The 23,865-nt window shown below is 33.1% G+C and overlaps 3 protein-coding genes and 1 long non-coding RNA gene across 5 annotated transcripts; 2 read left to right on the top strand and 2 right to left on the bottom strand.

The window, feature by feature from the left end:
- Positions 1–73: 73 nt before the first annotated feature.
- Positions 74–1,410, bottom strand: LOC132803442 (uncharacterized). Its single transcript, XR_009638683.1, has 3 exons — positions 1,102–1,410; positions 667–724; positions 74–537 (listed from the first exon to the last, which is right to left on the bottom strand). It is a non-coding gene; the product is annotated as an uncharacterized LOC132803442 (long non-coding RNA).
- Positions 1,411–3,948: 2,538 nt separating this feature from the next.
- LOC107415076 (cytokinin riboside 5'-monophosphate phosphoribohydrolase LOG8) lies at positions 3,949–7,688 on the top strand. 2 transcript variants are annotated; one of them, XM_016023351.4, is made up of 7 exons: positions 3,988–4,333; positions 4,455–4,552; positions 4,747–4,777; positions 4,880–4,979; positions 5,106–5,176; positions 7,127–7,270; positions 7,438–7,688. In XM_016023351.4, the coding sequence occupies exons 1-7, from the start codon at positions 4,238–4,240 to the stop codon at positions 7,513–7,515; spliced, it is 618 nt and encodes a 205-aa protein (XP_015878837.1). In that variant the 5' UTR covers positions 3,988–4,237; the 3' UTR covers positions 7,516–7,688. The 2 variants fall into 2 exon arrangements, with proteins under 2 accessions (XP_015878838.1, XP_015878837.1); XM_016023352.4 differs by lacking the exons at positions 7,127–7,270; positions 7,438–7,688 and adding an exon at positions 6,407–6,829 and having other exon boundaries at positions 3,949–4,333.
- A 405-nt stretch (positions 7,689–8,093) lies between these two features.
- LOC107415075 (uncharacterized) lies at positions 8,094–10,383 on the bottom strand. Its single transcript, XM_016023350.4, has one exon. The coding sequence runs from the start codon at positions 10,062–10,064 to the stop codon at positions 8,355–8,357; it is 1,710 nt and encodes a 569-aa protein (XP_015878836.2). The 5' UTR covers positions 10,065–10,383; the 3' UTR covers positions 8,094–8,354.
- Positions 10,384–11,931: 1,548 nt separating this feature from the next.
- Positions 11,932–16,026, top strand: LOC107415021 (protochlorophyllide-dependent translocon component 52, chloroplastic). The gene is made up of 7 exons (XM_016023270.4): positions 11,932–12,672; positions 13,309–13,496; positions 13,782–13,867; positions 13,974–14,158; positions 14,309–14,497; positions 15,035–15,222; positions 15,416–16,026. The coding sequence occupies exons 1-7, from the start codon at positions 12,148–12,150 to the stop codon at positions 15,669–15,671; spliced, it is 1,617 nt and encodes a 538-aa protein (XP_015878756.1). The 5' UTR covers positions 11,932–12,147; the 3' UTR covers positions 15,672–16,026.
- The last annotated feature ends 7,839 nt before the right edge of the window (positions 16,027–23,865 follow it).

The following is a 23,865-nucleotide window of genomic DNA, read 5'->3' as shown; positions in this document are numbered from 1 at the left end:
TAATGCATAATGATGGTATGGGTACACAGTTCTATAATTGTCATTTAGCACTCTCAATCAAACAAGAAGAAAACGGTGCCTGTTCTCTCTCCTAACCAAAACCCCTATATATATATTTTTTTGCTGAAAACCCATATATATATATATATATATACACACTAATTGATTGCGCATTCATGAGTCCTGCAATGGATGTAAGCTGTTGAGGGGTCAAGCTTGATCAATATGTTGCTGCCATTTGGAGTTCAGTACTGTCTTGCTCCAATCAGAGTATGAGTTTGTGTTGGGCAGTGGTTGAGACTTGAGACAGCCATGAGCAAATTGTGGCAATTAATGTTATTCAAATGAAAACCATTTGCTAGTACATGCCTGACTACTAATTGACATGTCCAATCCATTTTACTACATCCATCTAATTATTAATACTCCCATCTTTCCAGATGCCTTTTGGTGGTGAGAAATGATATAGCTACTCATAAGTAACTCAAAATCTTGTGACAAAACGTGTAAATTTTGAACAAACGCTTCCACGTACCACTGCCCAATAAAGAAAAATTAATCAGACTTGTGAACAGTAATTTTATAAATCATTAATCAATAGTTTTCGAAAAAAACAAAAGAAAAAAAAAAAACAAATTGGTACTTAAGGAGGATTTATTTGCTTACTTGATCATTACTCGTTTTCCATATTGACTTCTAGCTTTCCAACGTGATGTGAGCATACCTACAAAACTTTTAAAGATGTAGATTTTAAAAGATAAAGCAAGTCACAGACAGCTTTGATTTAATTAAAATTAAATATAAACAATAATATAATATATACATAACATGGACAACTAATTAGATATGGCTTTACCGACATGTTTATTTGTCTTGTTAATTTTGTCTTTTAACATCTACCAAGAGCAAGACAAGTCACAAGTAAATTGTATAATTATTTAAAGCCTAATTAACTAGTTAATTTTTTTAATTTTTAAACTTTGTGTTAGTTAATTTGGAATGCAGAACAAATTATAAATTAAGAATTCAACATAAATCGTTTTAATTAAAGGATCTAATGTGTAATATAAACAAATTACATGATATTGAAATACAATTTACCCTTTTTTTTCTTCTTTTTGGCTAAAAGTCCCCAGGGCTTAATTTAGTTTTCCAAGCACACCAGCATTTCTTCTCCCTTTTTCCTCCCTGAAGAACACAATGATCCAATTCCCAGAGAAAAAATATTAGAAAAGCAGATAAAGGACAAAATTTCTGGTTTGCCAGTAGTCCGGCTTCAGCAGACTCAGGCTAAACTCATCCCATCTATTCATTCACATAAGAGTTTAAGAAAAGCAGTAGATCTGGACACTAAACCATACATATGTAGGTGTGGTACGTTTCTGTATGCAGATTGGATTTTTTTTTATTTTTTTTTTCATTTGTTTTTAATTGGTAGAGTTTTTTTTATTGCAAGTATAAGTTAATTGTCAAAAATGATTATTCAAGTCAAACAAGCAACAACATAATTAATAAAGTATGTAATCTCTTTTGTTGATTAATGGATGGTGGACACCATATGGAGACCCCACATCATCATCATCCCAATGCACGCTTCAACCCGGCCCATTTTAACACTACCGAAAAACAATATTTTTAAAAAAATAAAAAAATAAAAAAAATCCCAATTTAATACCATGCATGATGCATGCCTAGCTATCATAATAATTGCATCATAGGTGATGAATATTATCATAAAAAGCTAAAAAGTGCTTATAATTAGTTTAGAGGCTTTGTTACATTTAGATGGTGATCATATATAGATATGTATGATATAATATCAGAAGCCAGAGCCAGGCACCTATAATTTTTTCCCTAAACAACTTCAATATGTATTTGTCAAAATATGATCGGCTCAATGCTGTTCATTGACCAAACAAACCTTTAAAAAGTTGCCCGGCCGAGGATGTTGTTGGTAAGCCTCTTTGATTAATTTCCATGCTAAATTCCCCTCCGCAGCTCCCACTAAAAAAAACACGTTATTTTTTTTGGACAAAAGCTTTAATTAACTTTTTTAAAAAGTATATCTTAATGACACTTCAGGTTCTTGATAGTTGATGCGACGCCAAAGGCCATATTCACCAATTTCTGAACTAGCTAGCTAGCAAATTTCTACTTTTCTTCCTCCTCGTTTATATATATATGTATATGTGTGTGACATTGAATATCTTCTAATAATTAGGAAACAAAAACCTTAGGCTAATAAAAACAAATTAGCGCCATATAATCAATTTGACATGCATGTATCCGTTGGACATTCAAATTGCCATTTGCTAAACAAAGACTTCTTGTTAGATGTAATAATTTATGTGACATATAATTTGGTATGAATGCATCATATATTAATTTTAGTTTAACATACTTTTGTAAATTATTAATTTATGGATGTCAATAGGTGGTCGGGATTAATATTATATGGTATGAGAAAGTGTTATATAAAACAGTTATTTTACCACACTACATCTATTGTGGTATCAAGAATTTTTTTTTTTTTTTTTTCATGTGTTTATAGCGAAGTACAAAAATATTTTAGTTTTCCAAATTAAAAAAAATAAAAAGTCACTTAAATGAAAAAGGAAAACACGTTGAGGTTGAAGGCCGAGAAGCTGCAGATCTCGCAGTGACTTCTTCACGGCAGCAACTGGCTATGATTTGGTTTGTCAGCTGTGGCACAACTTATGATTATGGGTCTTTCGGCGGTGGCAAGGCTAGGCTTCTTCCCAACGGCTGTGCTAGTTGAGTTTTCTTGGCGGTTAGAATGGTTCCTGTCTACAATGAGGATTTTTTTTTGTTTTTTTTTTTCCAGCCACTTAGCAACTCAAATCTTAAAAAAAAAAAAAAAAAAGAAGGAGAAGTCTAGATCTAAATCCAGAAAATTTGAAATAAATTATTTCTAAATTCATAAATATATATACATATATATAATGTTTTAACATGTGTAGTTTTGTACTTAACCGTAAATAAGGCAAAAAAATGAATAAAGCTAAACACCACAGTAGATGTGCTTGCTGAGGTGAAATAAATGTTTCATAAAATACTTTCTTATGTCCGGATTTGATGCATCATCGTCAACTAAAAATTCGCCAACTTAAGAGATGACAAAACTGATATAATATAAAGGGAGAATAAAAGGTCTGTCCTAGCTAATATTGGATGGCTGAGATTTCCCAAAAGGATATCATACTTTAGCATTTATATGTACATATGTATGTGTGTGTATATATATATATATATATATATATGACTAAAGGGATAAAACAAAATAATAATAGTGAAGAAAGGAAAATCCTTGGTTTAGCATTAAAACTTATTTTTCAGCCACTCAAATTAATGGGAGCGACAAGGGGACACTATATATGACAGCACCTAAAGATGTGAAATATATATATATATATATATATATATTTTATTTTATTCATCCATTTTATTCTAAATGGAGGAATTAATCTTTCCACGCAACGAAAGTTTTCTTTTTTTCACATAAATAACATATAATTCATGTCAAAAAAAAAAAGAAGAAGCTAACTTTCTGCTTAGAAAGATTGCCGCCATCTAAGATAACATGTCCAACCTCGTGAATAGGATTATATATATATCTATATATACATATATGATTGTGTTTGTGGAACGAGAGATGGATCGAGCTCCCTTTTTTTTCTATGTGATACGAAACCAACCACGCGAAACACAAGATCACCTAATCAGACTTCCAAATCTGAGAGCCGGCTAGGATGGATGAATATTCATCTGCTTCCATATATATATATATATATATATTTGGACAAGCAGGTAAAAAGCGTGTCTTATAATTGGTGCACCCACCAAAGGAAATCTGATAAATATATAATACAAGCATATTGGAAAAGAAAGGGAAGAAGAATCTCCTTTGACTCTTTAAAAACATATTATTTTCCATATGCTTGGGCCATGGACATCACAGTACCTCTCACGTGCCATATTCCTGCGCATATATATATATATATATATGCAAGTCCTACGACAGAGAACTAATATACTTGATTAATAAACAAACATTATTATGCTTTTATAATATATTATATTATATTATAAAATGTACATGTAGAGATAGCTAGAGAGAGACTTGCGTGTGAAGACTTAATTGGTTCTACAGCTATTAATTAATTCTTAAATATTTGTGTTGGAGCCTTCAGCCTTAGAGGTGTAGTGTGAAGAAATAATGGGCAAGTTTAGAACGGTGTGTGTCTTCTGTGGCAGTAATTCAGGGCACAGAAAAATATTCAGTGATGCAGCTCTTGATCTTGGAAGAGAATTGGTATTGGTGTTTATATATCTATATACTCGTCCTCTCTTCTCTCTTTCTTTCTATTATGTGTGTATATATATATATATATTATATATAAACACATATTTTTTGTGGGTTTTTGTTGATGCAGGTAGCGAGGAAGATGGATTTGGTTTATGGAGGAGGGAGTGGAGGACTGATGGGGTTAGTTTCACAAACTGTTCATGATGGTGGATGTCATGTTCTTGGGTAAGAGAAAAACCAAGTCAATAATAAACATTAATTATATTATATTATCAAAGGCTGCCTCTTTTGGAGTTTATTTAACAATTTTTTTACATATATATATATATTCCAAATATTGCTGTAATACCAAATGAAGTTCATTGATTTTCTTTCTTTTTTTTTTTCTTTTTTTTTTTTTTTAATTTGTTTGTGTTAAGAGTTATTCCAAAAGCGCTTATTCCACTTGAGGTATGAAATCTCTGGTCTCTCTATATATGTATGTCCTTAATTGATTAACTAGTAGCTAATGAAGGAATTAATTAATTATAAGTTGATTGCCAAGTGCTGCAGATATCGGGAAGCTCAGTGGGAGAAGTTATAATTGTATCGGATATGCATGAAAGAAAAGCTGAGATGGCTCGTCGAGCTGATGCTTTTATTGCACTGCCTGGTATAGATATATATATATATATATATGTTTTCCCAATTAACCAAAATACTAACTTCATCATATATAACAAAAACTATAAGTACTTAAACATTTGAAATTCTTGGTTTTTCTTTTGGGGTTTTTAAGGAGGATATGGAACCATGGAGGAGCTGCTTGAGATGATAACTTGGTCACAGCTGGGAATCCATAACAAACCTGTAAGTTCAAATAACTGTTTCAAACTATATATATATATATATATATATTTATAGAAAGTTATATGTAAATGACCCCAGTAAATTGTCATTACTGGCGAGGGAGGGGAGGGGGGCATGTCTAATTTTAAAGGGAGGAGTTATGTTTTGAACCAATGATCTTATGGGTTTAATGAGCATATTAACTACACCAACCTCAATTGATAGCAAATCAAGAGATGATATGGAAAATTATGATGATTTTTCATCAAAATAATATATCTATTATATGATAACCTTTAACATTTGTTATGCTATTTAATAAAATTAAGAATTTCTTGACTAGAAAATTCTTGCATATATATATATATATATATATATATATAAGTAGATAAATTTCTTTGCTTTCATTCAATTAGGAAGTTTGTTCTCTATAATATTTTCACCAAAACTACTTATTTCTCACTTTCCCAATCAGATTGTATTATACATAACTTAGCCAGAGGTTTAGTAAGTTGGCTGTTAGAAGTCCTCCCTAAGATGATTAATCTACAAGTAGAAGTCAATATTTTGATTTCTAGTATTTCTCTTATTTATCATTAGTTACTCATTCATCATTAAAGTGCTTTTCTTTTTCATTGTCAAATTGACGTTTGATAAAGACCAACACTATTCCTTATATACACACACACATATATATATACATATATATTATCTACACAATCCCATTCTTCTTTACAATGAAGTTCAGAATATGCTAGGTGACTATGTTCTATTTTAAAATTAAAATTAATGTTCCATATCATATTGTGGGAGACTATATCACCCTGTATATTATGGGCTCCATTGCCCAATAAAATATAAGAAGACAAAAAAATTTAAAGGAAAAGTGCAAGTTTCTTCATTTCACACCGCATATTAATGACTCGTTATCAATGATTCATTGCCGTTGCAAGGCAAATAGAAGGCTTACTAAATTAGCATGAATGATCCAAGTCTTTTTCTTTAGATGAAGAAGCTTTTTTTTTAAATGTTAACTTTGTTTTACTTTATTATTATTATTATTATTATTTTTATGTTAACTTTATTTTACTTTATTTATTTATTTTTTATATTGGGATGTGAATTCAAGCTCTAGAACCTTTTATCTTTGCCACTTTGTCTTTAAAGGGAAAACTTTATTTTACTTGTAAAAAAAGGTTAAAAAAGATGCGTGGAACCATTCAATCTCTAATCGCTTTAATGAATTAGCAGATTGATTTCTTAATCAAACCATCAAAATCGGGGACCGAGTCATATGGTGTATGCGGTTATGAGTCAGTTCTGGCCCTTCAAATTGACAGCCGCCCAAATTATTATAGTGACGGCCATGATTAAGACTTAACACCCATTTGAGGGCTCATAATATTTCTCTCTTCTTCAGCGAAAAAAAAAATAAAACATATATATATATATATATAGATAGATATAGATATAGATATATTTCTCTCCTCTTTTAAATCTTATTTTTAGCGTGTTTGGTGTCACAACAATCTAGTAGCCGCCGGTAAAGTCGAAATGAGACTTTTTGAATCTTTTACATAGAAAGTGTGGCTCATATTCTCCTTTTGTACTTTTACCCCTAGAAATTTGAACATTATAGATTGATGGAAGATAATGATAAGGTGAAAAGTGAAATCCTGCTTCTTCTTTTCTTCTCATTAAATGATTGAATTGTTTCAATTGAACTTTTAAATCACCTGTTCAAATCAAAAGTATGAAAATAAAATTGATTGAACTTTTAACTTTTTCTTTCTAAAACAAAATGGATTCTTTAACACATGCAGATTGCTGATAAGTTTGAGACATGGCAAAGGCAATCCATGAAAATGCTCTAAAGAAAGTCTCAAAAATATAATGATCTTACTTAAAGCTAAAAACAAAGCTAGAGCTACAATCAAATTAAGCAGTACATATTAATGGTTTCACCAACAGGTGGGCCTGTTAAATGTTGATGGCTATTATGATTGCTTACTTGGTGTATTCGACAAAGGAGTTGAAGAAGGATTTATTGATCCATCTGCCAGAAGCATTGTCATTCCTGCAACAACTGCTGCAGAGCTGATACAGAGGATGGAGGTGCACTTCAACTTTCCTTTGCATTAATGCCATTCCACGTTGCTTTAAATATTTTGAATTTTTTTAAGAGGACCAGAGAAAAATGGAAAAAAAATCCATGTGTTTCTTTTTTATTGTTATATTAAATATGCTGCTAAAACTAAAAGCACTTTCGTGTGTATCTGTAGGAATACATACCTCTGCACGATCAAGTGGCACCAAGTCAAAGCTGGAACCATGAACAGAACCACAATAGAAACTTCTAGTTGCTAATCCCTTTTACATTTTTTTTATCTTCCAAGAAGATACGGGCGTTGCATCTACCTGTAACTTTTTGAAAGATTGCTTCATGCAAAATTGTTTACACATAATTTTTTGTTTAGAGCTGAAACGGGAATGCAGGCTTACTTGTCAATGCAAGCCTAAATTTGCTTTTGAAGACTGATTTCACAAACTTAACTTTTACGAGTTAAAAGGAAGGTTGAATTTTTACATCACACTATTTTTCAATCTTCAGTTTAAGGATTCCATTTGCATTATCTATAAACTACCCAAGAACCTATACAAAACGAAGCTTAGCAGTTTATGGTTATTTTCAGGAAGCAACATTGTACTGAAGTGAGAGCCTACTCTGCTATCTGGGTTATAGCCTAAGAGGAAAATGTAACAATTTTTTCACTTTCACTAAATGAGTCAGAAATTTTTAAATGCGATCCATGAGCTGGATCACGCAACATAGATTCCTAGGATTCCAAGGAAATGTGAATCTCTTATATCAATGAAGTAAGCCATTAAAATCATTTTCAATTATTATTCTGCTTATCTTCATGTGTTAGACAAAATGGGAGAAGGAAAATGAGAATACTTCATTAAATTGCACAACATAGGCAACAACTCGGAGGAGGAAAAACGGTGCCACAGGCCAAAACAAGTTGTAATTTATAGTACAAATACAAGCTTCTTGTGATCAACAGGTATTGCCAATCGTACTAAACCAACAAGACAAGAAAATACAATCGAAGCCTGAAGTGAACCCAATAGTATCATTTCAGAAACTGAATCAAAATATAATAAAAAGCAACAAATGGTATCATTGGCAACCTGATCAGCAAGTATTGATTCCATCCTTGCAATCTTTTGTCAAATCATAAAACGTTTCCACTCGTTTCTTTGCCCTGTAAAGGACCTCTGTATCCACCGCCACTCTCATGTATCCATCAAACTCAACAGGTCGACCATCGTTCAAGAGCTTAGTCTCATTGTACCACTCACTTGTACTTCCCCACAGTTCCTTGTAATCATCAAGCAAATGAACCTTGTACTGAGACCTTAGTTTATCAAAGTAATTATAGAAAGGTTCATTGGTGGCTATATACAAATTCCTCCATGGCTGAACCATCCCTTTAAGCTTCTCAAGAAGCATTTCAGGGGAAGTATCATAATCTAAATGCGGCCACAGCTCCTTATTCTGGGCCTTCTCTCCTCGAACCACATGAGCAGCATCGAAATCCCAGTCCATTCTGCCACTGATCTCAGTAACAATATTCATCAACCTCTTGGATTTCCACAGAGCATGCCAAGGTCTTTGAATGTACTTGGCAGCTTGTCCTTCACAGACCCTGTACCAGTAATTCTCAGGCTCAGGGGCATCAAACTGCCTCCAAATGATGGCATTCCTATCCTTCTTAAGCTGCATGGGGGTGGTCTTATAGCTCACAACCTTCCTAACCGGAAGTTTCCTCTTATGCCCGCGATCCCATTTCTTCCAATCTCTTAAGAATTCACCCTCCTCAACAATGGAGGCAACCTCCTTAAGATGCTCAAAATCGAAATAGTATCGGAAATCTTTCCCCTCCTCATCTTTATTGCTAGGATTATAAGTTGCAGAGAGACACACACTAAAATCCATAACAAAAGTCCTATTCAAATACATGGCCTCACCCAAACCACACAAGAAACTCCACATATAATGATTCATTCCTTTACAATAATCACCACCACGAGAATAGTACAAGTACCTTCCTTTCCTGAAGTTCATCTCCGATCCCAAGCTTGGGATGGTGTCATTTATCTCCTCGTCCCGAATCGGCGGCGAAACTTTCACGCCCTTTGTGGCATTACCAACCCTGGTTCTTGAGCGACGGGCATTGATACCCGAATGCCACCCGCTTGCGTGGACCACTTTGTACCCGCAATTATCGTCGAATCCAAACTTGAACCTCCTAAAATCCCTGTATTTTCTCCAAGAATTCTCCTTTTTGTTTCGAAACCTCCAGGACACATCACACTCGTTGGGTTTGGATCCGTTTACCGGAGTCTGGTACTCCAGGAACGCAATGGACTTGAACACCTTCGAATTGAACTTCTTGATTGCCACCAGAGCTAGAGGGTCCGAACAGTTCACTCTTTCCAACAAGTCGCAACTCAATTTCGGGCTTGTCGAATTGGTACTGATAATTACAGCGTCGGATTTCTCGATCACCACATCGTCGTCGGAGACGGGATTAGACGAAGAAGCCGGCGCAATGGCCGGTGCGGCCGCTGCCGATAAGGTGGCGTTGTCAACGGGGAGAAGAAAATCCTCGCCGGTTTTGAGGATTGAGTTGTCATTTTTGAAGGTGGCGTTCTCGCGTTGCGTGAAGATCTTGGTCATGGCCGGAGATGCTGAATCGAGCCATGGATCTGGAGGCTGGTAGGTGATGGCAATCACAGTAAATATGAGGACCGACAACACGAACACTGCGAAGCAGCGGTTGCTTATGAGGTTAACGAGGTTGTGCCCAATGGGCTCGGTGGTCGGATTCGATTCTTTCATGGGTTTTGTTTCCCAGAAAACCCAATACTCATAGTTTGAATCAAAATCAGATCTTGAAATCGATCGAGACAAAAAATTGGCGGGGTGTGTGGGGGAGAGAAAGTGATATATTGAAAAAAATGGAGAGAAGAGAATTGGAGTAAGTGGGGAATCAGAGAAGTTGAAGAAAATGTGACTTTGAAGTTTACTTACTTGGATTTCATGAAGAAGAAGAAGAAGAGGCTGAGACGGCTTTGGTTGGATTGTCTCTCTCAGCAAATTCCGCTTGCTCCCTCCTTACTCCACCGCCTCATCTACTGCCATCTCATTTTCACTCCTTCCCTTTTTTTTTTTTTGTTTTTTTAAAAATTATTTTATTTTATTTTATTTTTATGTTTTTGCTAAAAACTATTTTTCTATTATATTTATCAGGTAATTAAATTGCATTTATATTAAAAACCCCAAATTAACAAAATTTCAGATATACATTAAAAAAAAATTACAATTTTCTTTCTTCAAGTTGTAAAATGATATAATTTAAGCACTTTTCTAATTACACGTTATTTATGATAGAAATTTCTATATATTTTGCTATGCAGTTAGAGAAACGGAACTTGTTTCATTTGATATATAATAAAACGAAAAAGAGTAGAAAGAATTATTAATTTTTTTTTTAGTTAAGATTTGATTATTAACATGGTTTTTTAAGATAATTAAGAAAAAGAGGGGAAAGTAGATTTTGTCCCCAAAAAATAGATAAATAAAAGAAGACAGGAAAAAAAAAAAGGAAAAAGAAAAAGAAAAAGGAGAGACATAAGTAAAACTCAAGTAAGTGGCATTTTGTTTGTGATTATTAATACTGATTAGTTTAATCAATACAATCATGAGAAACCCACTAAAATAATCAAACACTTGTCTCATGTAAAATGGTTCCATTTTGTAAGGAATTTCATTAGTCATTCACAAGTATGTCTTATAACGGAAAAAAAAGGATGATCATAATTCATAAAACCAAATATTCATTCTATGTGTATATATGTTAGCTCACAGGAAACTGCCGAGGCTGTTGGGGCTGACAAATAGGTCAGTATCTTGCAAACATGTTTTTTCATCTTTCCATTTTCTAAATTTTTCATCTTTCCATTTTCTAAATCCTTTCCACTGAATATCTTTTTATAGTTGAAATTTTCCCCGGCAAATAAGGCTTGTTATATAAGAAGAGAAAATTCAGCAATAAAGAAATATCCACGTTTGTACAATTTGTATCAAAGGAGACCTGGCCTTGTCTTCTTCTTCTTCTTTTTTCCTTTTTTTTTTTTTTTTTTAATTAGTTTTATGTTTTGATAGGAAAGAAGCCCATCATCACACGATGCAAAGCAAAAAGTTGCAAATAAATTCAGCATTTAGCAAGCTATTTAAGCTCTCTCTTTACAAGCTTTCTCTTTATGCTTGTCTGATGTCTGTAATTTTTAAGCCTGCATTCTGTAATTTTACTGGATTCTACATAATTAATTTTGAAAGGACTCTTTCCCTTTTATAACTTTGTAAAAGTATTGGAATGAAAATCTTCTTAATATTGATTGATGATTTTTCAAACACCATAGATTTTTAAGAAGAGACATGGAAATATGAAATTTATTTATGGAAAATAATAAAGCTATGTGCAAGGCGGAAGCTTTAGTCATCATTGTTATCATGCATGCATGATGAATGAAATTATGGAAAGATGATGATGGCGTTCCTCGCCAAAAATAAATAAGTAAAAATACGTGTCAATTTGGATGCCACAAGAAGCAAATGGTCAAAATGTAAATCAGCAGCATTAACTAACTGACATCCTGAGCTTTCGAACCACACGCTTAACCTTGTATATTTGTATTATCGCCCTTTCACACATTCCAAACATATTATCCACTCCTCTCTATAATTTGCTCAAAACCCCCATTTGAAATCCCAGCCTTCAGTTTTTAACTAAGCCCCCAGTTGCGTACTTTCTCAGTATTATTCTTTTGAGTGTTGAATGTACACAGACTAGGGCTCTTCTCTTACTTTCTATCCTTCCTGTAGTCTTGTCTGTGTTCTGAAAACTGAAAATTTCCCAATAATGGAAGCTCTGAGAGCTTCACCTATTCATTCACTTCACAGTATTCCCACCAAAGTTGCCAAAACCCAATCCAAAGGACCCTTTTTCTTGAATTCTAGACCAATACCCAGTTGGTCTTTCTCATCAGCACATCAACGAAACGCTTCAAAATCCAAGCTTTTCACTGCAATGCCATCTTCTGTTTCAACAGAGCCTGCAGACCCACCTCAGGGAGAGCTTGAAACCCAAACCCAGAACGAGAAATTTGATTGGTATTCGCAGTGGTACCCGATTATGCCGGTTTGTGACCTGGACAAGAGGAAGCCACATGGAAAGAAGGTGATGGGAATTGATTTGGTGGTGTGGTGGGATAGGAATGAGAGTGCTTGGAAGGTGTTCGATGACACTTGCCCTCATAGGTTGGCCCCACTATCTGAAGGGAGGATTGATCAGTGGGGTAGGTTGCAGTGTGTGTACCATGGTTGGTGTTTTAATGGGTCTGGAGACTGCAAGTTTATCCCGCAAGCGCCCCCCAGTGGTCCACCGGTAATTGAACGCCTTGTCTCTTGTCTTTACTTTTTGTTCTGTGTGTATTAGTATCTTCTTCTAGGCTAAATTGCATGCAGTTTACATGAAGTGACAAGGAAAGCACACCAAGTTCCAAAAAAGACAGCAAAATTGAATGCTTTTGTATGTGTCTTCTTACTTTTGTTCTTACAAAAGTTATAAGTATCCCGTGCCCATTATTTTAACCCCAAGTTCCTTTTTTTTTTTTTTTTTTTTTTGGGAGGGAATAAAAAAGTTGCATACAAGTTAATCGGTCCACATCAGGAATAAAATATGGATATCTATCTCAGTTTCTTTAAATTTTTCCTTTTTCTTGTCTACAATGCACTAAAGATAGATACAGCCATCAAATTTATGCTGCATAGGTGAAGCAGACTCGAAACAGTTCTTATTTTTCTGAATCATCTCGCATGCTATCATTACAAATCCATCTCTGCATAATTGTGATCTAAGTAGTTATACAACTCTCTGTTCCTTGTACATTCTTGGATGTTTTATATTCAGAAATCTTCAATAAACTATTGTGTTGAGAAACAAGTGTGAATTTACAAGTGCTAGCTTTAGTATATTTGGACAAGATGATGGCTGTTAACCTTTTGAACATATTATATGCAGGTTCACACTTTCAAGAAAGCATGTGTAGCTGCTTATCCAAACACTGTGCAGAACGACATTGTATGGTTTTGGCCAAACACTGACCCTAAATACAAAGATATTCTCAAGGAGAAAAGACCCCCCTACATCCCAGAACTAGATGATCCATCATTTACCAAGTTAATGGGAAATAGAGACATTCCTTACGGGTATTGCCAAGAGTATTCTGACTACTACCACTATAAAGTTTGTTTTCTATTGAAAAATTATACTTTTCATTTTTAAAAGCTTTGTAGACATATTTACATGTGTAGCAGCATAATTCTTCTATATAAAAGGAATCTAAACTATTTTCCAATATAAGAGAAGAAAATAACAAGCTGAAATTGTTTTATGATGTTTAACTACTATGGCATATGAATTATTTTTTACCTTTTCCGCAGCTGTATGAACATATAATTGAATTTTGCTTGATTTCCATTTTGCATTTCCAGATATGATGTCTTGATTGACAATCTCATGGACCCTGCACATGTCGTATATGCACATTATGGAATAATGCAAGTTCCAAAGCCTAAAAGTAAATAAGAACTTTGGGGAAATCCATTTCTTATGTCATTATTATGTTCATCACTTCTCTTTATATATACAAGAATCACACAACTTGTGCTACATTTCTTTCGCAGATAAGGCTGATAGAGAAGGAGGCAGACCACTTGAACTGAGCCTGCAGAAGCTAGACATAAATGGTTTCATTTCAAGGCAGGAAGTAGGCCTTAGTGTATTTATTCCACCATGTGTGTATCATTCTTATTTATCTCGTCCACAAGATGAAGATAATGGGGCTGCATCATCAGCTGGAACAAAAAAGGTAATACATTATGTTGATCCATATTGTTAATATGCTGTGTCAGCACAATCCATGGTAGCTAGATTTTCTCTTCTCTCTTTCTTTTATTTATTTATTTTTTTCTTTCATTCTATTTTACTAACTTTATTCATCCATTTTTTGTTCATTAAGGAGCCACCAGCTGGAAAGAGATTTGGTTTAGTTTTTATTTGCATTCCAGTTAGCCCGGGTAACAGCAGATTGATATGGGCCTTCCCAAGGAATTTTGGGATTTGGATCGACAAAATTGTTCCACGGTGGATGTTCCATGTTGGACAAAACTTGATCCTGGATTCAGATTTGTATCTTCTTCATGTTGAGGTGACTTATAATTCTATGAGGAGATTAGAAATTATTTTCTGTCAAAGCTGATATTTTTCTTTTTATCCAATACTCTAGACTTTATTGACTCTCTCTCTCCCATGTACAATTTTCTTTTTCCCGTTATATTTCATGGACACTGGACGCTTCTAATAGGATCTGATATCGTTATGATTTACTGATGCCCTCAATATAACCATCAGTTCTATTAAGCTTATATTGATTGCTTGTATTAGTTATTATGAAACATAATCAATGAACCCAGCTTTGTTATGGTTTATGTTATAGCAAAGGAACATTCCAGTCGTTGCATGATAATTTTTCAATTCATTACACATTTTCAATTTCAATGATGGTTAAACTTCTATAGACAGGATAGAAATTGTTCATCTCGTGCACAACACAATTGCATTTTGTTATGGTGATCAGTGACTCCTTCTCTCCATTGACAAGCAGCACATTACTGCTCACACGTGTTGGGAAAATATCATACCTCATTTGGGTTATATCATCTGATTCTTGAATCCTTTCTTATAGGAGCGCAAGATTATGGACATCGGCCCTGCAAATTGGCAGAAGGCATGTTTTACACCAACAAAGTCTGATGCCCAAGTTATTGGTTTCAGAAAGTGGCTCATCGAGTACTCTAATGGTCAAGTTGATTGGAGAGGCAAGTTCAACGGGGCTCTTCCTCCAACTCCTCCAAGGGAACAACTGATGGACAGGTAAGCCACATTCATCCACAATTCAACATGCATACCGCATCTTAAAAACTTATACATCAGGGTTTAATCCTTTAGGAAAAATTGTGCCAATAAAATAAGGATTTACAATCATCTCTTGCCTTTGAGTGGATTTATTTTTCCACGAAAGCTGAATCGTTATTCATAGAAGTTTCTCTTTGGATAATCTTTTCAGGTATTGGAGCCATGTGGTAAACTGCCGTAGTTGCAGTGCTGCATATAAAGGTCTTAACGTGCTGGAAGTTGTGCTGAAACTCGTCTCTATTACTATAATTGGAATTGTTGCTGCAACGAAGCAGAGTATGACATCAGTGGCAGTGAGAAGTACAGCAGTTTCAGTGGCAGTTCTGTGCTATGCAGCTTCAAGATGGTTGGCTCACTTCATCTATAAAAACTTCCATTTCCACGACTATAGCCACGCATTCCGCTAGGATTTATGTCTAGCAGTGACTGTTGAGCACAGCAAAACACCACGGTAAATACTAAATAGGTAATGTACATATGGATTGTCCTCATTGGATGAACAGTATGGATTGTTGGAGAATAAAAGTTTATCTATACAATAGAAACATAGAATATGGGCTTTTCTCACCAAAATGTTTCTTGGTTTCATAGCTAGCATATTAAATATGATGGATATGGGGACGAACAATGTTATTTTTACACAAAAAATATGGAATAGAATATTCCTATTTGCTGGTTGCATTGGGACTCACATATTGGGCTTGTGATTTGTGAGGACCATGTTTCAAGTTCGGAATACAAAAGTTTGGGCTATGTTTGCAACTTTGGATCCAACTTTATATATAAGATGGAGTAGAAGCAGTGTGAATGTGTGTGTGATATTAAAAATAATGTGCAAGTTTGATGAACATACAATAGAGATGAGGTAGACAGCTAATGCGAGTCTGACTATGATGCTGGAAATTTGTCTTGGAACATGGTTATAATTTGCATGTGGTGCACGAGCATGGGGTCTTGGGACTACTTTATACATATATATTTTAAAAATTTAATCTCCAGAGAATAGATCTCATTTTCCGTAGTACCATATGCGGCAACTCCTTCCGTCTGCACTATTAATGGCCATAATTTCTGGGATTTGGAGTTCATTAATATTAACTCCTCTCTTCTTCTGATTTTTGAAAGAACAATAATTTAATTAAAAATAAATAAATAAAGACATCCTCTTTATTGGATACATCAAGAAATCATACACATTATAAATAATACAAAATATATGATCATATGAGAGAGACACGCACACACCCAGCATGCATGATCATCATCCTTGCTTAAAATATATTACATATGTATGGTTGGTTTTTGATACTCTTTAAGCTACTGATCATGATGATGATGGTCCATGAAAATATATATAATAATGCAGTTTGAAGAAACCTCGCTAACGTCTATCCACTGGAAACGGGATGCATGGTTGGTTGGTGAAATTGCTTCTATAATTTATATATGCCAGCTTGCTTGCTCATCATCAGTATCCAGTAGGTGTAACGGTGTATGACCTATGATCTACCACTCAGTGTTGACCTCGTCGTGCTCTCTTTATACCAGCCCTTTTCTATTTACCAAACTTAATATTTTCTAATTTTATTTTTTCTGTGGTCAATTTGTGAATTTTTTAACTAGCCAACCAAAATCAAAATATATGTATATATGTGTGTGTGTATATATATATATATATAGAAGGTAGTTCTATGGTGTCGTCCGTTTGCATGCTGAGTTGCACCAAAACCGATATTTAAAAAAAAAAAAGTATCGGTTTTGCTTTGCATAGTAACAGCAAAGCTAACATTTTTTATTAAAAAAAATATATTTTGGTGCGGTCCGTACTATAGTCTTATCCTATATATATATAGCTAGGTAGCTATAGGCGTGTGTGTGTGTATATATATATATATATATATAGTTTTGATCTAGTTGATTGCCTAACACATATTATAATATCATATATTGATATAATATGAAACTAAATAAAGATATAGAAGGAGATATATAAAAAATTTAATTATCATAAAAAAAAATATTAGTATTATTATAATATGTAAAAATTCTATTAGATTCCATTATAAAAAAGTTAAAAAATATATTAAATTAATATTGTTATATATAATTTGTTGATTCTATCCTTAAGCAATTACTAATAAAAGTGAGCTAGCTAGTCCATTATATCATTATTGATATTTATATATGGTCTGAAATTTTCACTTATATAATAATTAATTTGTAGCCATTAACATTTGTGTTCTGTACCATTTGTAGAGTTTGAACTTCTACTTATAAGCTTTTTGCTATATTTTCACTTTCTTCTTCCATTTTTTTTTTTTCGATGTTAGAGAGTTGTTTGATTGATTACTTATCTTAATTTGGTAGGAGTTTTTTCCTTTCTATATATATATATATTTTTTTTTTTTTGAAAACTCCATAACAATTTAACCATAAGTTAATGATTGTGGGTATTTAGAATATAAGTTGAACAACTAAACATGTTTATGCATGCTTTGTTTTAGCAGTAGGTGTTTCAGAAATCGTGCATGTTCCCTCTGCCGCCATTGTATGTACATGGGAATGCAGGGCATACGCATGCATGCTTGCTTTCATAATTTTGCTTGATTCTCTTCTTAATCAAAGTCTTTTATTAAATATATATTAAGTTCATCAAATGATAATTGAACCACGTATGTCACCAAAACCAATTGATTAAAGAATTTAAAATCACACCACCAATAATAATTGAAGCCATATTGTCAGGAAAACATATGTTTCTCTGTTTATCATATATTAATTTGTTTCCTTCAACAGGTGTGTGCTTCTCTGCCTCTAGATAAAAACATGTATGCATAACATGGGCTAGTTGGATAGCAATGCAAAGTACTTTCTATGTACTTGCAAAGTTGACCTCCATTTATAACACTTAAATATGTATATAAATGCATAGTGAACACCATTTACCATTTGATATTAAAGCTAATTAATATATACAAAGTCAAATATATATGAAGTTGTTCAATTAAATTGATCAACTTGCAAAATCTTCATTACCAAAAAACTTGCAAAATCTTTTGCCACTAACTACGAAAAAGGTTAGTGGAATTAGCCAAGTCAACAACTTGTAAGAAGAGATGAAATTAAAGCGAAAATTATACGACAATATGCGACCGTCCGCACTGGGGCAGACGTATTATTAAATACAATCCCTATGAATATATATGATATAGAAAAGAAGCTAATGGAAGACTTAACTAATTATGTGATTATTTTATTTTATTTTATTTTTTGCCTGATGAGTAAGTTTTAAGCAATTTTGACCAAAATTCATCGGTGAAAACGTATGTACTATACACCTCTATATATCTCTCTCTCTGCGTCATTAATTTCTGCTAATGCTTATAAGATGCAAATTTTATTTAGGAATGATGTAATAATCGTATATATCCAATACGTGCTTGGCAAATAAAAATGAATGAAGAAAAAGAAAACGCCCAAGCAGAATTTCGTTGAAAATGATTACAAAAATAAAAGGGTTTAATGGTGGTGGGGATGCCAATGTTAAAAGTAGAATAAGAATTTGTGTGTAATAAAAAAGAGGCAAGTACTAAAAAACAAAAAGACCAGCCCTGAGACCTTTTCCCTGTAAAATTGCCGAGGTGTCCTGCGTGGCTTTTGAATATTCAAGAAAGTTTTCATTTCACACCTGTTTCTTTTTGTCAGTGTGTTGAAATAAAATTTTGACTGAGATGCTTCCTTGACAAGGCTGATTTATTGTAAAGATTTCTATAAGACTTGTTTGACAAGTTCGCTTCCAAAAGAAGAAAATACCGCTCAACTTCAATTTTCATGTTATTTTATTAATTGGATGGATATGCACCATCTGATTCTCTAGATGGATTACATATTCTTTTCTTTTTCTTTATTTTTGACGTCAAAAAGAAAATTGGTGCATATTAATATTAAAATATTTATTATTTTAAACTCTTTTTCTTTTTTTCTTTTTTTCTTTTTTCCTTCCCGTTGTTGCAATTGTGTAAGGGGTCAAAAATGATAGAAGTTAATGATATAAGAATTTAATGGCAAACTACTGTGGTAAAAAGTAAAATACCTCTACTCCACTATGGTATGTAGTAGTATTATTTTATTTTTCAATACCCTGTTTTAAAGAGAAGTCTTCGAACCCCAATATATATATATATATATGTATATATAGCCATAGGGACGGGATGAGGATATGAAGCGCCTTTGCATAAAAATAAAACATCCGATGTGGAGTGGATTGGATTAGTCTATGAGCTGTGAACTGTCTGGGAAATTCATTATTGAAGGAATGGAGGGACCAGATTCTTTAATATATCTGAGTCATCTGACATTTGTAACCCATATATATATATATATATATGCAGTTAATAATCAGTAAAACTCAAATTAAAGATGCTAGATGTCGTTATCAATTAAACTCACACAATTTTGACATTTATGCGTAGGTAGGAGTATATATATTAGGAGGATCACCGATCTCCCCTCTAATAAATAAATAAATATAATAAAGATGGAAGAAAGAAAGACAATGAATCCCAGGGTGGCACAAATGTCTGCGGTCCATTAAAATTTAGGCATGTTATTGGGTTTTCTTCCAAAATTCAATCTCCATGTAAGATTGCATTAGGAGTGCATGGAATATCAAGATTCTGGTTCAAGATTTGGAAATAAAGTAAGCAATTAAGGCGATTTCATTACATCCTTCCTTTTCCTTGTATTTATTCTATTTAATAATTAATTATGGGATAATCCTATACGAGTAGAAGTAGAAGGTAGGTACACAAAAATTAATTTCATATGGTATTATTATAATGTACATGATAATTAATTATCATGTATGTATATATATAGATATGGTCAAAAAGAAAGAAAATATATATATCTATATATATATAAATACAAATGCAGGAAAAGGTGTGTAAGTGAGGAGGTAAAAAAGGGGAGGGGAGCAAACGTCAGTAGGAAATGGTAATAAATTAATTAATGAAGAAGGGATGGAGGGAGGCAGCTAGGCTGACTTTTTAAGAAAGAAATTTATAAAAAAATAATAATGAAACGAGAAGTTATAACAGAGAGAGAGCTGACTTTGAGTTTGTCGTAATGCAATATGGATGTGATCCTACATCTACTCGAACAAAACGTCGGTGGTGTGGGTGTAACGGTGACTGTGAGTGAGTGGTGACAATTAATTAATCAATTAAGTGACAACAAGTAGTGAGAAAATTGAGAAATTGAAAATTGCAATGCAAAAACGCGTTTTCTGAATGTCTTTGGGGGTTTTGATTTTCGGTGTCGGAGAGGCAAAAGCAGAGAGGTTCCAGAGCTTCTGGTCTTCTAAGGCGGAGTTTACCTTTGAGCATGACTGCCTGCCTACCTGCCTGCCTGCCTGATGTTTGTGTGTTTTTACTTTTTATTTAATACGCTCGCCTGCTCTCCAACTATGTACCTCTTACCTATTACCTGCTTCCACCATCTCTCTCTCTCTCTCTCTCTCTCTCTATGTATATATATATATGTATATGTATTAATTATCTTATATAAATATATATATATATATATATGGTATACCATCCATATATCTCTAATTCTCTAGCTTCAATTATACATACATATATGAACATTAACAACAAATCATATATATATATATATATCATATGTAAACTTATAAATTATCAAATTAATTGAAATGAATGATCCTATGAATCAGTATCCGCGCTACAATAATTTTGTTAAATTTCATCGAAAATGAGTAAATTATATATAAGCACCATAAATGTTAAGTAGTACTATTTGGCAATTATTGTCATCCCAATAAATTAGGCAAAAGAGTTTGGTCATAAACTTTTGTGCTGGGTTATTTTTCCTGACAACTGGAGATGTGGTTCAATTACTTCAAAGTTGAAACTTAATGGTTTTTCAACGTCAGAACAAAACAATTAAATATAATAGGTTGGAGATACATTAGAGTTGAAGCTAGCTGCCCAGCGCGAGCGCAGAGATACGGTCGTCTCATTTGACAATTTTCTCCTCGCATCTCATCTTCCATCTTCAAATGTTTTTTTTTTTTTTTTTTTTTGGCTTGATTCCATCTTCAAATGTTAGGTATTTTTGTATCACTCATTTACATGTATATGTATAACGTGTTACAATCTTTAGACGACGCGTGGATTTCCAAGTCCACATATCCTTGTAACTGTACGGTATCGAGTACCCTGCTCTTTCCTTTTTGGCTCTTGCATATTTGCATGAAGATCTGAGACTCTGACTCTCAGAGATGACAGTTGGAGCTGACAAATAATGTCTCTCTCATTTCGAATTCTCGTAATCCCATTTCTGCTTTTTCATCTCATCTTTTATTATTCCAATAACCTACCAAATTAATAATGATAATAATTACGCTCACAAAGCAAAAACACAAACATTTATCCCAAAAAAAAAAAAAAAAAGTTTGTTATTAATTTTTTAAAATGCCTTTTCTTTTTTTTTTCTTTTTTCAATTTCCAATAAAAATAAAATAAAATGCAGATGGAGGAGGAGTGGACTGATTTTACCAGTGGGTTATGCAGGCTGCAACGAGGTTTCTTCTATGAGACTATTATTTATAACAACCGTGTATATCATCATCTTATATGCCTGCTTGCCTGACAAACACGCTGCCAATTCAAAAGAACCTCACCAATATTGTTTACCAGAAAAACAACAATAAAAAGGGCATTTTGATTTTACAGGTCATATTTATTCGTCGTTTCTTCGATATACGTTGAATTCGTATGTATGAATTAATTATTCAGGGTATCTATCGCCTTTAATCTAAATTAACACTACCAAATCTCTTCGTGAACTGTCGGCGTTTATATGATGGGGATCAATATTGCATGATTCAATTACATTGGTCTATATATATATATTATTATAATATTTTTAGAAGCTTTATGCTGTGTTGTATCGTATTCTGTTTGTATATACTTACTTACGTTCCGACAATTTGCTTCATAAACTAATATTTTATATATATTTTTTCTTTTCTTTCTTTCCTTCTTTGCACTACGCGTATTCCACTTCACAATTTTAAAATTTATTGTTAATTTTCTTTTATACTTACTCTGAAAATTGAATCCCCTATATACTTTACAGATTTAATTTCGCACTTTAACTGTGTAAAGCCTTTCATATGACATTACATTCACACACACACACACACACACACACATTAATACCTAATAATTTTCATGGGCTCATCTTTTTTTTTTTTTTTTAACCCCTTCTAATGGTATATGATTTTAATTACGGCATGAATATAAAAAACAAAATTGTTTTTAATTAGAGGCCAAAAGCTGCTTCTTATATATATGTATATATTAGTCAAACTTACAAACCACACTTGATTGGTTTTTAAAGAATTTTGCTAATTACCTGTCTCAATAAATATTTCACAAAATTAGACTACTAGTCAATGCACATAATTACATGCATATGCTCATGATCTCACAGTCAAATTTTGCTCGAATTTAATTAATTATTACACAAGTGCATATATATATAACAACACCCATCATGAAATTAATACAACTTGTTTCAATAAATACTCGATTCCCTTTATTAGTATTATATATATATATATATATATAAAGGCAAGGCAGTCTGGCATAAATAAATTGTCTCGTACCAAAATTCATGCACAATTCTCTTTTTTATTAAATACAAACACATCACGTATAAATAAATACATAAATAATTGTATTTAATTAATATGTATATGTTTGCATGAACAGATAATGTATATGCGTAGGAGGTCCCATTCATTATAAAGCTTGAATGCTTCTTGTTTGGGACCCAAAACTAAAATGAATGCAAAAGCGCGCTTTCGGAGTTTTAAAAACACTTTTTGTTGTTATTAACCCGGCAAAAACCCCTTGTTTTGGTTTTGTGGGATATTCAAGTCAACCTGTGGGTCACACCCACAGCACTGCACGGAAGTTTCAAACACTCTCAGTTTTCATTTTCACAAAATTAATTAATTAGTATTCAATTTTATAGCCATTTAAATAAAATAGTTTAATTATCAATCGAAACAACTCATCATATATCCATACAACAAATTCCACGTGTGCCAATACACCATCAAACACACCACTAAAACCAAATTATATGATGCCTGTGGACAACCTATGGTGATTTTTTCTCAAGCAATTAATTCCGATTTCGAATTATTATTCATCAATATTATAAATAGAAAAGAGAAATATATATATATATATACATAATAAATATTTATTATGTAATTAGAGATGGAAAGCTTGTAGGCTAAGGCAACTTTAAATGGATATATATATATATATTTAGACCAAATTTACCAAGTTTCTTGGGGGTACGAGAATTCTCATATAAATATTCCGACGTAAGCGTTGGCGATTACGAACAAGTCAATCTCACCTGGGAAACTAGCTATGACTTCCCCTGAAAACGACTTATATAAGTATAAATTGGTTTTAATTTTCCTAGAAAGTCATTGTTAATCGTTCCTTAAATTTAACTTCCAACTCCAAAGACTCAGATCATCTTCAACTACTTGGT

The sequence above is a fragment of the Ziziphus jujuba genome, chromosome 4, assembly GCF_031755915.1.
Source record: "Ziziphus jujuba cultivar Dongzao chromosome 4, ASM3175591v1".
Taxonomy (NCBI): Eukaryota; Viridiplantae; Streptophyta; class Magnoliopsida; order Rosales; family Rhamnaceae; genus Ziziphus; species Ziziphus jujuba.
This window is presented reverse-complemented; position numbering and strand designations above follow the sequence as displayed.